This window comes from Aristolochia californica, unplaced genomic scaffold (assembly GCF_029961685.1).
Source record: "Aristolochia californica isolate CCGP_79_NKW_82.1479 unplaced genomic scaffold, dmAriCali1.0.hap1 SCAF_9, whole genome shotgun sequence".
In the NCBI taxonomy this organism is placed as follows: Eukaryota; Viridiplantae; Streptophyta; class Magnoliopsida; order Piperales; family Aristolochiaceae; genus Aristolochia; species Aristolochia californica.
This window is the reverse complement of record NW_027182290.1, coordinates 28675436-28688747: the sequence shown is the minus strand read 5'-3', so window position 1 is coordinate 28688747 and position 13312 is coordinate 28675436. Positions and strand designations below refer to the sequence as shown.

The window sequence follows — 13312 nt, the reverse complement described above, 5'->3', positions numbered from 1 at the left end:
GATTTCTCGATGTCGAATACTCATGCATCGACTGATTTTGGTGGTAAAAACAGGAGGATGTGCAATACTTGTGGAAATTGTTGGCAGGGTCTATTGGGGGTGCAGCTTTAATTAAATATGGGAGTGCTCTTTTCCCTGAGATAGCCAAACCAAACTTGCCAGTAGCTCTGCTCGTGATCTTTTTACCGGTTTTCGTGAGCGTTCTGCTTCTGATCAGGCAAAGTAGCACTAGAAACCAAAACGAGGATGCTCTCTAGCTCCTTGTGTTGTTCAAGTTTCACATTTGGGTATAAATCTTTGACTTTTTCATTTCCCCTGTACTTTTTTTGTGGTTGGAATTGCCCTTGGTGTCTTCTCTTGCTCAAAGCCATGAGCTGTGAACATTCGCTGGAAATTTACATCTTGTCGTCTTTGGGTATCACTGTCTAGGATTTGAATGTGCTAAATATATATGGTTATTCTCTATTTATTCTTATTGTGTATCATGCTTTATGATCATCTTTATTTTTTCTTAAATTCATTCATGAATGTCGTTCCAGCCCAGAGAAAAAGAAGTGAAATTTGAATACTGAAGTCCAGCCTCTAACATCTGGGCAAGAGATCAAAATTGTCATTTTCTAGATTGCTGTTGCATTCGGCAAAAAATTATACAAACAATTCTCTTGGACCTATTTTTACAGGATAATTGATACTTGTCACCGAAACTGAACTGTAAAAGGCCTTATCTGCTCCACTTTGTATATCATATCAGAGGAGGGATAATCCAATAGGAAAAAACTATTTGGTTCGTATTTTGGATCAACAGTGTCGATATCACAAATATTTACTAAAGTTGCTGCAATAGACACCAAAATCATCCATTTTTTAGAAGGTGTGCTTGAAAGTGGAAACTGAGCATCCAAAAGATGAACAGAAAATGAACTTTTCGACCCCTACTTTCCTTTTGCTTTATGAAGCACCGACGGAGACCGGAAAAACAAAGAGTCCTCTCTGAGAATCCAATGTGCAAGCCCGTAGTAAAACAACAATTTCGCTGGCCCGCACGCATGCAAGCTCCTCTTTTCTCATCAGGCTCCACCTCGATAGAAAAGGGTTTTCATCGAAGTGACGTCAATCTCATCTTCCACTGCTCTCTCTGATACAGCCTGAAGAATAACCTAGAATAGGAAAAACGTTAATTCGGTTTGACTCCTCAAAAGTTGAAGATCGAGGAGATCTTCCCTCTCCGTCGGATTCCTTTTCAATGTCTGAGCCACTTTTTTCTGTAGATTTTCACATCCACCCTTGGACCAATCCTTTCATTTCCAATTCGCGATTTCCATGACGAGACTGAAACAAACGAAAAGAAAATTATTTGCTTGCTCTCTCTTTCAATCCTGAAACGGAGAATTACATAAAGATCGGAGGCGGAAAGTGGAGGAGCTGCGCAGCTTTTGTAAGGAGGGGGATCCGTTTCAGGTAAAATCTGTATCGGTTGGACCACAACGGGTTGAGAGCGACGTGTCGAAAAACTAACAACGCGCGTGCAGATGAACAGTGGACAGGCACGATCATTAATGGGTCATCAATAATGGACTCTTTTTGTACTGTGATCTGAAGATATCATGGTAAGGGTGGGCCAGGGTGTGGGCCCGATCTGATCTTGTTCCATGTCCGGACCTAACTATTAAAATATTGCTGTCGGCCGCCATTCCATATGTGGTGCGTTAACGACTTTTACATGTGCACATTACTTACTAAAATCTACCTACTAAATCTTGCCAAATCTTAGGGCGTGGCAATTCCTCCATGCTCCTTGTGGTTCACGTAATTTGCTTTTCCCGCGTCCGGACCCCACCTCACATGAGAAATCTGCGCTGTTCCTTTTCTAGGCTGGCGCGAGCTCATCCTCTTTTTTCTTTTTTTTTTTTCACCTAATTCTTATTCTTATTGTTATTATTACTTATTATCATCATTATCCGTGGGTGAATCATGGATATTCGGTTGAGCCGATTTTGACATGTTTAGATGTGATTTCGACACGAGTTGACTTGACGAATCCATGAATGTCGTCAGCCGTTGATCCACTGGAGACTGACGGTTGGAGATGTCAAAAGTCCCGTGACCCTCTTACAGTGGACCCACTCAGAAAAGACAACGTCCTAAATTCGGATCTTCTTATCCGATTCGGACCTACTTTTGGCGAAAAACTACCCCAAGAAAATCGAAAGCAACAGGTAACGAATATTTCTGGTCATTATTTGGAATGACCATACTACCCTTCATCTCTTTTTCTTTTGGCTCGACTCTTGTGAACGGCCATTTTGGGGGCATTGAAGTCATTTCATTGATTACCCGTGGCTTTAAATATCCATTTTCGGGGAAAACGAGAACCGCATTAGCCGCAACATTACCAGCAGCTATATCCATAATAGATTCGTAATACAAAATAAGAAGGAAACTCTCAGGCCTTCTCTCTCTCTCTCTCTCTCCGCTCGCCTCTCTGTTTGCGAACTCGGCAGAGACAGACGCCCGCCCTTTCTCATCCCTCTATCGAGGTAGAGAAGGAAAGAAAGAACAAGAATAGATAGTTGAACAAAGAGCACAAGCGGCGACAGAATGTTTGCAGGAGAAGAAGATGGGGACCCGAGACTTGAAGCTATTTCCGCAGCCATTCGTGTCGTTCCTCACTTCCCAAAACGAGGTTATTGATTCTTCGTCTGATGAGCACTAGGCCTTCTTCTGTACCGCCTTACGCTTTTTTTTTTTTTCTCAGGTATCATGTTCCAAGATATAACGACACTTCTGCTTCATCCCAAGGCTTTCAAGGATGCTGTGGATATGTTCATTGACCGGTACCGTGATATGCATATCTCCGTTGTCGCTGGTATCATTCTCCTGTCAATTCGTATGACATGATTATTATTCGAATATGGCTGATGAGTAACAAAATTTTTACTTTTTTTTTTGTTAGAACCTTCCTGTAGGTGATTCGTTGTGTAAAAACTGTAAATCTTCTGTTCTTGCCTCTCACTTAGATTGCATCTGTTGTTATTGTTGGGGTGGTTCTGTTGTTAGCCATTCTACAAATCCGTTTTCTAGACTGTCGCTTCTAATATATGAGTGCGCTTCACGTTTTACACGGACGACTCTAAGATGGCATCGAGTGTTTCGCGAAACTACATCTTTAGTCAAAGGATTGATGCATTTACATATTCGAACCTGTGGCAATTCAGCAGCTGGATGCTGGTACAAGTTTGAGCTCCGCTTCAAGGCTTCTGATATAGGCTACCTACGGTCTGGAAACTTTGCTAATTGGAAATGTCCACCAATGAATGTGTTTTGACATAACTATGAGATGCTCGGACTGCAGACAGCCTCATTATTGTTTGATCGTGTTATGTGTTTTTCTAGTTGATCAGACCGTTAGACCATTGCTGCTGCCAAAAGCAATTCTTTTGGCCTATCTATTGAAAGATGCAAGCATTACAGAGGAAGCAATTTTTTTCCCCTGAGAATCCAAGTCATGGAAATGGTAGCATTGTTTATCTAGTGGCATATGTGCTACTACTTTATAGAAAAAAAAACTTGATTTGGTTATTTGCTTACTTTTAGCATAATTGCAGTTTGATAGTTGACAATGCCAACTACATTTGTGGTTGATTTGATGGGATTTTTCTTCCTGTCAGGAATTGAAGCAAGAGGATTCATATTTGGCCCTTCAATAGCTTTAGCTCTTGGGGCGAAGTTCATACCTCTACGTAAACCCAAAAAGTTACCAGGTTCACTTTTTGGTTTTTATGGTGCTCTGTAATTTTAACTAAATTTCTTATGTTTATTTGTTTTGCATCTAGGTAGTTAGAAATTATCCAGCAATGCCTGTACGATATCAGTGTATCATCCTTCTATTTGCTGCACTATGTTTGACTATGTATTAAATAGAATTGTTGACTTTGTAGTGGACAAGAAGAAAAAGCTTATATGGAGACAAAAGTCTCTCTTTCAATCCTATCTTTAGTTTATCTATGATTATCTTTATAAAGTTATATTTAACTGGATACTAAAAGAATGGAGGATCAGACTATATTGAACATGTTTTAGTGTAGTGCAGATTTTCTTGGATAAGTTCTGTTGCTACTTCATGTTTAAAATTTTCGTATGTTATTGCACTTATGTATTTTTAATATTTATTGCATTATTATATTGAAAATTTGAATCTCTGAGTTTTGACTCTTTTCATTTTTTTTCTATACAATTTGTACATGTAGGTGAAGTTATTTCAGAATCGTATGATCTAGAATATGGCAGTGATTGCTTAGAGATGCATGTTGGTGCTGTTCAGCCAGGGGAACGCGCTTTGGTGATTGATGATCTGATTGCTACTGGTGGAACACTTTGTGCTGCAATAAGGCTTCTAGGTAATGGCAGTTTTTTTGTTGTGTTTAGAGCTACAGTCTATAAGATATGTGATAGAAATTATGCGTATTGCTGCGGAACAGGGTGTGTTTTGAGCACATTGTAGGGGAAAATTAATGTAATACAAAATGCTAAAAGAACTTGGACTGATGAGAAGCCAAAAATGAAAAAACAAAAACTGAAAAAAAAGAAAAGAAGATTCACAGAAACAATGTTGTCAAGTTTTTTTTTTTTTCCCTCTCTCTTTTCCCTTGTCTGCAGTGGTTTCACTCGAATACAGTCCTTATGCTATGTGCTATCTACTCTCTTCATACAAGTGCAGATAGTAATGTCCTACCGGTTGTATGTGCCTTTAGTTTTATGTTTTGTGTTGCTTGTTTGTTAGAGGAGAAAGAACTCCCTGATAATTGAATTTCTTGTGTTTAGAGTGTGAAGAAGATAATCTGTCAAATTTCATTTCATGCACCAGCCACTGTGTATGGATATTGCTGGTATGCATTGCAGCAGGCAATACATATGAGATTTTTGAAGTGTCTGGTATGGGATTAGTCAGCCACTTCTCAGCCATGAACCATATATTATTTGTGTGACACCTGAAATGATACCTAATACTGACATGGGAAACCATGGCACCAACTTCTAGTCCGTTGGCCCAATATTTATATAAAATATAAAAAAAATTATGACACTAAAAATTGTCTCGAGTTCATTTTCCTTCTAGTTTCATGACAGGTAGATGTGGTGTTAACTGCATGTATGTGAAGCCTTGTTCCATAGAAATTTGTCCTACTATAGCCTTTGAATCGCATCCCTCTGATGGTTATCTTGCCAATTCTGCAGTATGTTTCATTATTTTTGCTGTCCCATGATCATTTTTGTCCATCCTAGCTGTCTCCTTGATAATTTAAATTACTTTGTATGTCTGCTGTTTGACTAGAACGTGCAGGGGCTGAGGTGGTTGAGTGTGCTTGTGTCATTGGATTGCCTGAACTGAAGGTACAGATGATGTATTACCTCTGAATGTTTTTCCTGGCATTTGATACTCTCAATTGCAACTGGTTTCTAGCGTGTGAAACTGCTTTTACTAATGAGTAGTTTTAACTATTTCGAAAGTGATTATTTTGGTATTACAATCCCTTGGTCTGTTGTCCATATATCCTACTTAGATGTGCTCCAAAGGTTTCTGGAGAAGCGACTCTGCAAGACAATTGTTAGACTAGCAATAATTTGTGGCACAGGAAACAGAGCATGGGAAAAATAGCTTCTACAAATTATGCTGATAGAAATGAGAATGTTGAGATGAATGTGGCTCTTAATGATTGGAAAAAACTTTAAAATGAAAATACTGTAGAAAGTTTGCTAGACTAGCAATAATTTGTAGCACAAGATGTTAAACAAGAGAGCAGAAGCATCTAAAATTATGCTGATAGAAATGAGAATGTTGAGAGGAATGTGGCTCCTAATGATTGGAAAGAACTAAATATGAAAATACTGCAGAAAGTTTGCTAGACTAGCAATAATTTGTAGCACAAGATGTTAAACAAGAGAGCAGCAGCATCTACAAATAATACTGATAGAAAAGAGAATGTTGAGATAAATGTGGCTCAAAATGATGGTAGCAAACCTAAAAATCAGAATGTTTAGGAGTAAATTAGATGTAAAGTCTTGAGTAATTTGAGATGGTGTGTTCAGGTATAACAGAGCTCCAATTGTGTACATGAAAAAGGTAGGAAACCTAATGGATAGGATTCATGTAACAGATGCTGAATAGTTCGGACAAAATTCTGAACATGATAATAATGTTAATTTTAGGTTCTTCTGTCAGAGTGGTTTGTAGCTTTCCGCACCTAACAGATTGGTCTGTTGGGGTGTATTGGCTAACCGTTGTCATGGTATCAGAGCTGGACACGCCACGTCCCGCGTTCGAATCCCCTGAGAGGCGGTCAAGAATGGGCGGGGTGGGTGTCAGAGTGGTTCCGTCTAGTCTTGTAGGCGGTAGCTTTCCGCACCTTACAAATCGGTCTGTTGTGGTGTATTGGCTAGCCGTTGTCATCTTCATCTGAAACAAGGTCCGAAGTTTGCAGCTCTTTAATTTTTCTTCGTGCAAGTTCTGAGGAACTCAACCAAATTTAGCCAATGTTTTAATGTCCTGCTTAATAGTCCACAAAGGCCTAATGAATCTGCAGTAAGTACTTTCATATTCTCTAGTTTGGTTGCAGTTGTGAATAACGAAATAAGGCATCAAATAGCATAGCTGCAGCAGACTGATACGCGCTGTGTATATCGGGTGCCTTCTGGTTCATGAATTGGACTCTCAACATTCTGGTGATTTCAACTAGATGATTTCAACTGATTGCTGTATTCCATTTGGTGGGGAACTGCTTGAACTTTACTGTGCCTGAGAGTGTGAAATACACTCCTAAAAAAACAAAATAATTTTCATTGCCATAATAATACAAAATATTTCACTTAAATTTCATGATAAATTTGTGGTCTTAGCAGTTTCTAACACTGTCATTCTATCAATTATCACCTCCATTGAGTTGACCCAGAATGTTTTGAACTTAGTTTTATCCTTTGAGATTGTCTGTCTTGCATCTAATTAGATATATTTCTTGGCTGAGAATAATAGAATTTATTAGTCTATCTGGACAGGTATTAAGATTATATATCTTGCAGGGACGATGCCAACTCTATGGCAAACCGGTGTATATCTTAGTGGAATCTCACTTCTGAGCTTTGTGAGTCGGTATCCACTACTGTTTAATATTTGATCTTGATTAAAAATTTGAACTTATAAGAAAGCTTAATTATCTGAACTCATGGGGTCAAAATGCATCCTTGCAAAGCTTAGAAACCATTATTCCGTGTGCCATTTTAATCAAATATTGAGATATAAGACTTAGCAACAAGAAATGACTGACGTTGTGCAATATATGATCTTCTGTTTGGTTAACGTAGATGCCGTGCTGTCAATTTTGGAGCAAGATTGTTTTGCTTTATCACTACTGAAGAACTTCTCTCAAAATCAGCAGTCGATGCCAATGTATTCTGGTATCGTAAATCTCTGGCACCTACATTCTGGTGTACTTCATGAGAGACTTGCAATCAAACGGGCTCTTTAGCATTTCTTTTAAAGTATGTGTTTAGGTCTTATTTTTTAATTTATCTGTTCTTTTCATGGAATATGGCTTTTTCGATTTTTTTGTACTTTCTCTGTGAAACGCATTAATGGAAAAAAGGCTTTTTTTCATGTTTGCTGTCATTCCAGGCCAATGGTTTTTTTTTTGCATAACCGTGTTTTCTGGTAATGTTGACCAACGTATGTTGAAAACAGTGAAACACTACTTGAAGCCCGGTTAAGGGGGGTTAGTCTACAATGAATTGGAATGAATTTTCCCCGCATTACCTAGGTCATCACAAATATGGCGTTAGTACAGAATGATTTGAATTGAACCGAGATAACACATTTCATCTCCTCAGGAAAAAACGATGGAAAACTAATTTCATCTTTTTTTTCGAATCATTCACTTTCTACGAGCTACGGCGTCGCTTCTTCCCCCCCCCCCCCCCCCCCGTCCTCTCCTCTTACTCGGCCTTCGTCTCTCGACAAATTTTTTCGCTCGACCTTCTTCTCTCGTTTTCGCTCTCTGCTCCCTCTACTTTCTCTTGTCAACTCTCGTTTTGCCCCATCTCGCTCTCTCGTCTCTTTCTCTCACGGCCTTTCTCTTCCTTCTCCTTCTCTCGTCTCCCTCTAGGCCTCCATCCCTTCTCACTCTCGGCCTCCCTCTCCTTTCTCGTTTTCGCTCTTCTCTTTCCTCCTCCCCCGATTTCCTTTGATTTAACCTATTTCGGTTTCGATATCCTTCGATTTCTTTCGATCTTCTTCGATTTTCGACAGTTATGCGTCTATTTCTTCCATTAGGCTTACATTTCCCCATTCGGCGGTGGTTTCCCCCAAAATTCAGAAGGTATGCCGAAACCCTAATTTTTTTTCAATTAATTTAGTGTTGTATTTGAGTTAATTCTAATTTTTGTACGTAATTTATCTTGATTGTGGCCTAATTGTGGGATTTAGGGTTAGGGTTTATGTGATTTAGGGTTCAAATTCGTGTTGATAGGGTTTAATTTCGGGATTAGAGTTGGGTTTGGGACTTTTAGGGTTTTAATGTATAGTCTTTAGGTCTGGAATTAGGGTTTATGTTTTTTTTTTAAATAGGGTTCTCGGTTTTTGGGGTTATAGTGTTTTAAGTGCTTAGGGTTTAGTGTTTGGGGCTTTTAGGGGTTTTAAGGTGTTTTATGGTTTGGGGCTTTTAGGAGTTTTAAGGTTTAAGGTTTAAGGTTTAAGGTTTAGGGTTTATTTTACTTTGTTTAGGGTTTAGGGTTTGGGGCTTATTTTAATTTGTTAGGGTTCTCGGTTAGGGTTTAGGGTTTAGGGGGTTTAGTCCGGGTTTAGGGTTTAGCGACTGCGAAACCATATAGGACTCTACCAGGGGTGTTGGGTGAATTTGGACTTGATGAGTTAGTGTTTGCATTGTTCTAGTAATCTATAATGAAGTTAGTTGGATTGATTTTGAAATGTTTTAGAATGTTGTTGAATATGTTTGAAGTGCTATGAAATGTATTTGCCATGTGGTGAGGAGATTTTGAAGTTATAAATGTCTACCACATGGTATTTTGTTATTTGTTGATTGTGTTTTTGTGTGTCCCTAGTTACTACGACGGGTAATGGTTGTCTGATAATTTTTTTTTCTATGATGACCATCTCGGATTTAGATTATAAATGGCTGGAAGAAGAATCATATGACATTTGGACTTTCGATGATGACAACAAAATGCTCGATCTCTTAGTTGAGCAAGTCAATATGGGGAACAGGATGCCCAACGGGGTTTGGAGGCATGAAGTGTATTTGGACTGTGTCAATAGGTTCAATGAAAACGCAGCTCATAAAAAAATTGTTGAGTAGCTCAAGAATCGAATAAGATCATGGAAGAAAACTTACCAAACAGTAACTAAGCTGCTCTACACTAGTGGATTGTGTTGGGATGCAACCACACATCGAGTTACTGCATGTCATTCTGTATGGCAAGACTATATCAAGGTTAATAAATTATGATTTACTGTAAAACATTTTGTATGCTTCCGCATTACTAGAACTCTATTCCAAGTCGTCTAAATAGAATTTGTGTACCTGAAAGTAAATAATATATTTTTTTGTAGTAATTTTGTTCTATTTTATCTTCAATTATCTTATGTGAAAAATATTTTGTATTGTAGGTAAATATTATCTAGTCGATGTTAGTTATGCAAATATGCTATGATTTTTTGCTCCATATCGAGGAACTCGTTATCATCTACAAGAATTTGGAGACAACCTTCCTAGAAATGATAAAAAACTATTCAACCGAAGACACTCATCTTTCAGGAATACTATTGAACGAACTTTTGGTGCTTTAAAAGCTCGATTCCAAATGTTGAAAGTCGCTCCTCCGTTTTCTTATAAGATCCAGATGAAAATTGTAATAGTTTGTTGCATATTACACAATTATATAGGTAAAGAGGATTACAATGATATGTTTGAATTGGAAGATGATGATTCAGATGATAAGGTTGGTGGAGGAGGTGATGAAGTCCGATTAGCAGGTGAAAATTCGAATGAAGATAACGATGATAGTGATGATCTTGGGGATCCAGGCAACATATCAACAACCATGCGGAGGCGTCGTGTATCAAAATCCACTAGAGCTGCACAATTTCGAGATGCCATAACGACTAGCATGTGGAATGATTATTAGTGGTTGTACTTTATTGCTTTTGAACATGTATGTTGTCGTTTGTATCTACTAAACTAGTAAGTTGATGATGTTAAACGCACAAACACGTTGTTAAAAATAATTTACTCTAATTATACTCATTGTTGTCATTTTATACCTTTTTGTCAAGTGTTTTAATTTTATTTATTAAGTATTTATACTATATATTATGTTCTTACAAAATAATTTATTTATTAATTATATTCATTTATGTTATTTTTAACTATTTTATGTACTTTAAATAATTTATTCTAGTCACACGTAATTAGTATATTAATTTATAATAAACTTTAATCATTAATTGGTTTAATTATGCAATTGCTATAATTAATTAAACAATTAGCTTTATTCATTATATTCCCTTATGTTATTTTTTATTTTTTATTAATTTTATATAATTTATTCTAGTCACACGTAATTAGTATATTAATTTATAATGAATTTTAATTATTAATTGGTTAATTATCCAATTGCTATAATTAATTAAACCATTAGTTTTATTTGTTATATTCCCTTATTTTATTTTTAAATTTTTTTTATTAATTTTATATAATTTATTGTAGTCACATGTAATTATTGTTTTAATTTATAATAAACTATAATCATAAAAGGTTACTCATTCTCTTCTTTATTTAGAAAAGTACACTGAAATTTGTTTTCCAGGCACTAACACTAGAATATGTTTTCCAGCGACTTCAACTGGCTGGACTAAGGGGGGTTTAGTCAACTTGAAGTCTAAGATGATCTTCAACCACATGATGCCCTTCAACAGATGAAGTCGTTAGTGGAGCGCATATGATATTTTATCTGGATGCAGGGGATGAAGCGGTCCTTCATCTCCACGGTTTAAAATCCTTCATCTCAAAGAAGACCATATTTGATCTTCTTTGAGATGAAGGACGCGGCGGGCTTCTGTTTTTTTTCCTCTCTCTCTCCTTGCACCCCCCTCTTTCGCTTGTCCTCGTTTCTCTTTTTTCCTTCCTCTCTCCCGCCCTCTGTCTTAGAAACTCTCCAAGAGGCGAAGCCCCAACGGACTGCGATTTGCCACCGGAAAAGCAGGAGACTCCGTCGACAAAATTTCCACAAGGGTTCTCTATTCCGGGGGGGCTAAGAAACAAAGTTTAACAGGTTTTCGAGAGTCCTTTGTCTCGGAAACTCTCCACACTGCAAAGCCCCAACGGACTGGGATTCGCCACCGGAGAAGCAGGAGACTCCGTCGACAACATTTTTGCTCAACCTCCATCTCGGCAGCACAACAGCGAACGACTCGTCGGCGAAATTTCCGCAGAAGGAGGAAGAGGCTTCCGATTACAATTTTCCTAAGTTAGGAAAGTTTAATCAGCGCAGTACGCTGAGTCGCTCGTCAAATCGGGCTTACTAAACTGAGTCAACCCAGGCGAACTCGGATTGGGCCAACTAAAAAAATAATAATAAAATAAAATAAAATAAGCTCCAGTTTTGGGCGTCCAGATGGTGGACATAGCTATCATGGATGCTACTTGGGCACAGGTAGAGACGTCGGCATACAGGCCCTACTTTTGAGCTTGAGGACAAGCCGTATTGATTTGCTCCATAAATTCGATTGGAGCTTGATTAGCTGCCTGGATTGATTTTCTCTGTTCGTTGTGATCTCTGGTTTTTCGGTGCCGTGGGAAGAAGACATTGTAGGAAAATTTGATTTTCCTAAGTTAGGAAAAAATTAATGTGGCGCCAATTCAGCACCTGACGCAACACATCACTATATCATTTTTAAGTCTCTGGTAAATAAAATATAATTAAAGTATGCATTTGATTAATTAATTATTTTTATTTTTGTGAAAATATATTATTAATTAATACCATGTAAAGTATCTATCTTGTGTTCTTTATATAATACTTTTTTATTCATTAATGATATTTATTTTTTATTTACTCTATTGTATTAGTGATTTAATAGTGGTAATTAAAATATTGTTAACTCAAACACTTGGTTTAATTAACTTATTTTTATAATTAATAAAATTAATAGTTTTAAATTTCAAAGATGAAGATGAACTTGTCCACACTAACACCCATTTCGAAGATGAAGATCATGTAGATGCATGAGATGAAGATGAAGATGAAGATGAAGATCAAATTTCCAGTTTGTTGACTAACCCCCCTAACACCCAAACATGAGTTGAAGTGGAAGCAATTCGTTTCACTTTAATTCAATTTTCCACTTCATTTCCATTTCATTGTGGACTAACCCCCCCCCTTAGGAATCTATCTGGATGATTTTGATCTTTTCGTCTACTTATGTATCAGAAAGTGTGTGAGAAAAAGTTGCTCTGCATATCGATACGGACGACGAAGTTATAAAGTAAGGATGTACTTGTCTCAACGAGGGAGTAGGGACCATTGTTATGGACCAGATTAACTGATGACACAACAAGTCAAATCATTGCACGGAGAGGTTTTATAAGATGTTTCGTCCAAAATTGTAAGTGCATCTATGATTTCGTCCTCACAAAGCTTACATTTGTCACTTACTAGATAAAACTAGGGGTTTAGCCATGTTTATGTTTGAGTTTAGTTTGATTTGAATGTATCAAACTCAGTTCGACCTCGAGCTTAAAATTGGAACGAAACTTGTACCCAAAAATGTTAACTTAGTTTGAGTCCAAACTTGAGCCAGGTTCGAGCTTCAACTTGTATTTAAAGCTACAAAAATAAATAAAGAGAATATTAATATATAATAACCATCTTAATAGACTTAAAAGAAAGAGCAAACACCTCTATCAATACTATTTATTTCATTGACAAACAACAATATTATTATCTTTGAGGTTTGAGGTAAATATGAACAACTATCAACCAAGTAAAAAGGGATTTGATGAGAGCAATTAGAGTAAAGAATATTTTTGTTAAAAAAGAGTCATTTCATGAGTTTGGAAAATCTCAAATTTGGCTTGTTATACTTTACAAGCCTTATTTCAAGTTTGAGTTCGAACCGAGTTTAAGTAAAAACTGAATTAAACCGAGTTTTTTTTTAGCCAAGCTCCAACAATTCATGAGCAAGTATGTCTTGGTGTCACCCCTAGGTACAACCACCATTTTTCCTAGGTCCACTTCTTCATTACAT

At 37.2% G+C, this 13312-nt stretch overlaps 1 protein-coding gene across 11 annotated transcripts; it reads left to right on the top strand.

Annotated features, from left to right (window-relative positions):
• Positions 1-2391: 2391 nt before the first annotated feature.
• On the top strand, positions 2392-10261 carry LOC137940324 (adenine phosphoribosyltransferase 5-like). 11 transcript variants are annotated; one of them, XM_068785324.1, is made up of 7 exons: positions 2392-2683; positions 2756-2866; positions 3669-3761; positions 4248-4397; positions 5333-5391; positions 7075-7136; positions 9998-10012. In XM_068785324.1, exons 1-6 carry the CDS (start codon positions 2599-2601, stop codon positions 7129-7131), a joined length of 555 nt encoding a protein of 184 aa, XP_068641425.1. In that variant the 5' UTR covers positions 2392-2598; the 3' UTR covers positions 7132-7136; positions 9998-10012. The 11 variants fall into 11 exon arrangements, with proteins under 11 accessions (XP_068641425.1, XP_068641427.1, XP_068641424.1 ...); XM_068785326.1 differs by lacking the exon at positions 9998-10012 and adding an exon at positions 9674-9941; XM_068785323.1 differs by lacking the exon at positions 9998-10012 and adding an exon at positions 9172-9216.
• Positions 10262-13312: the final 3051 nt, after the last annotated feature.

Bases quoted from the DNA above. Each gene is read 5' to 3' on its own strand.
- LOC137940324 (XM_068785318.1), top strand. From the start codon at position 2,599: ATGTTTGCAGGAGAAGAAGATGGGGACCCGAGACTTGAAGCTATTTCC. The intron at 2,684-2,755 runs GTTATTGATTCT...TTTTTTTCTCAG, and splicing joins TCCTCACTTCCCAAAACGAG to GTATCATGTTCCAAGATATA. The intron at 2,867-3,668 runs GTATCATTCTCC...TCTTCCTGTCAG, and splicing joins GCATATCTCCGTTGTCGCTG to GAATTGAAGCAAGAGGATTC.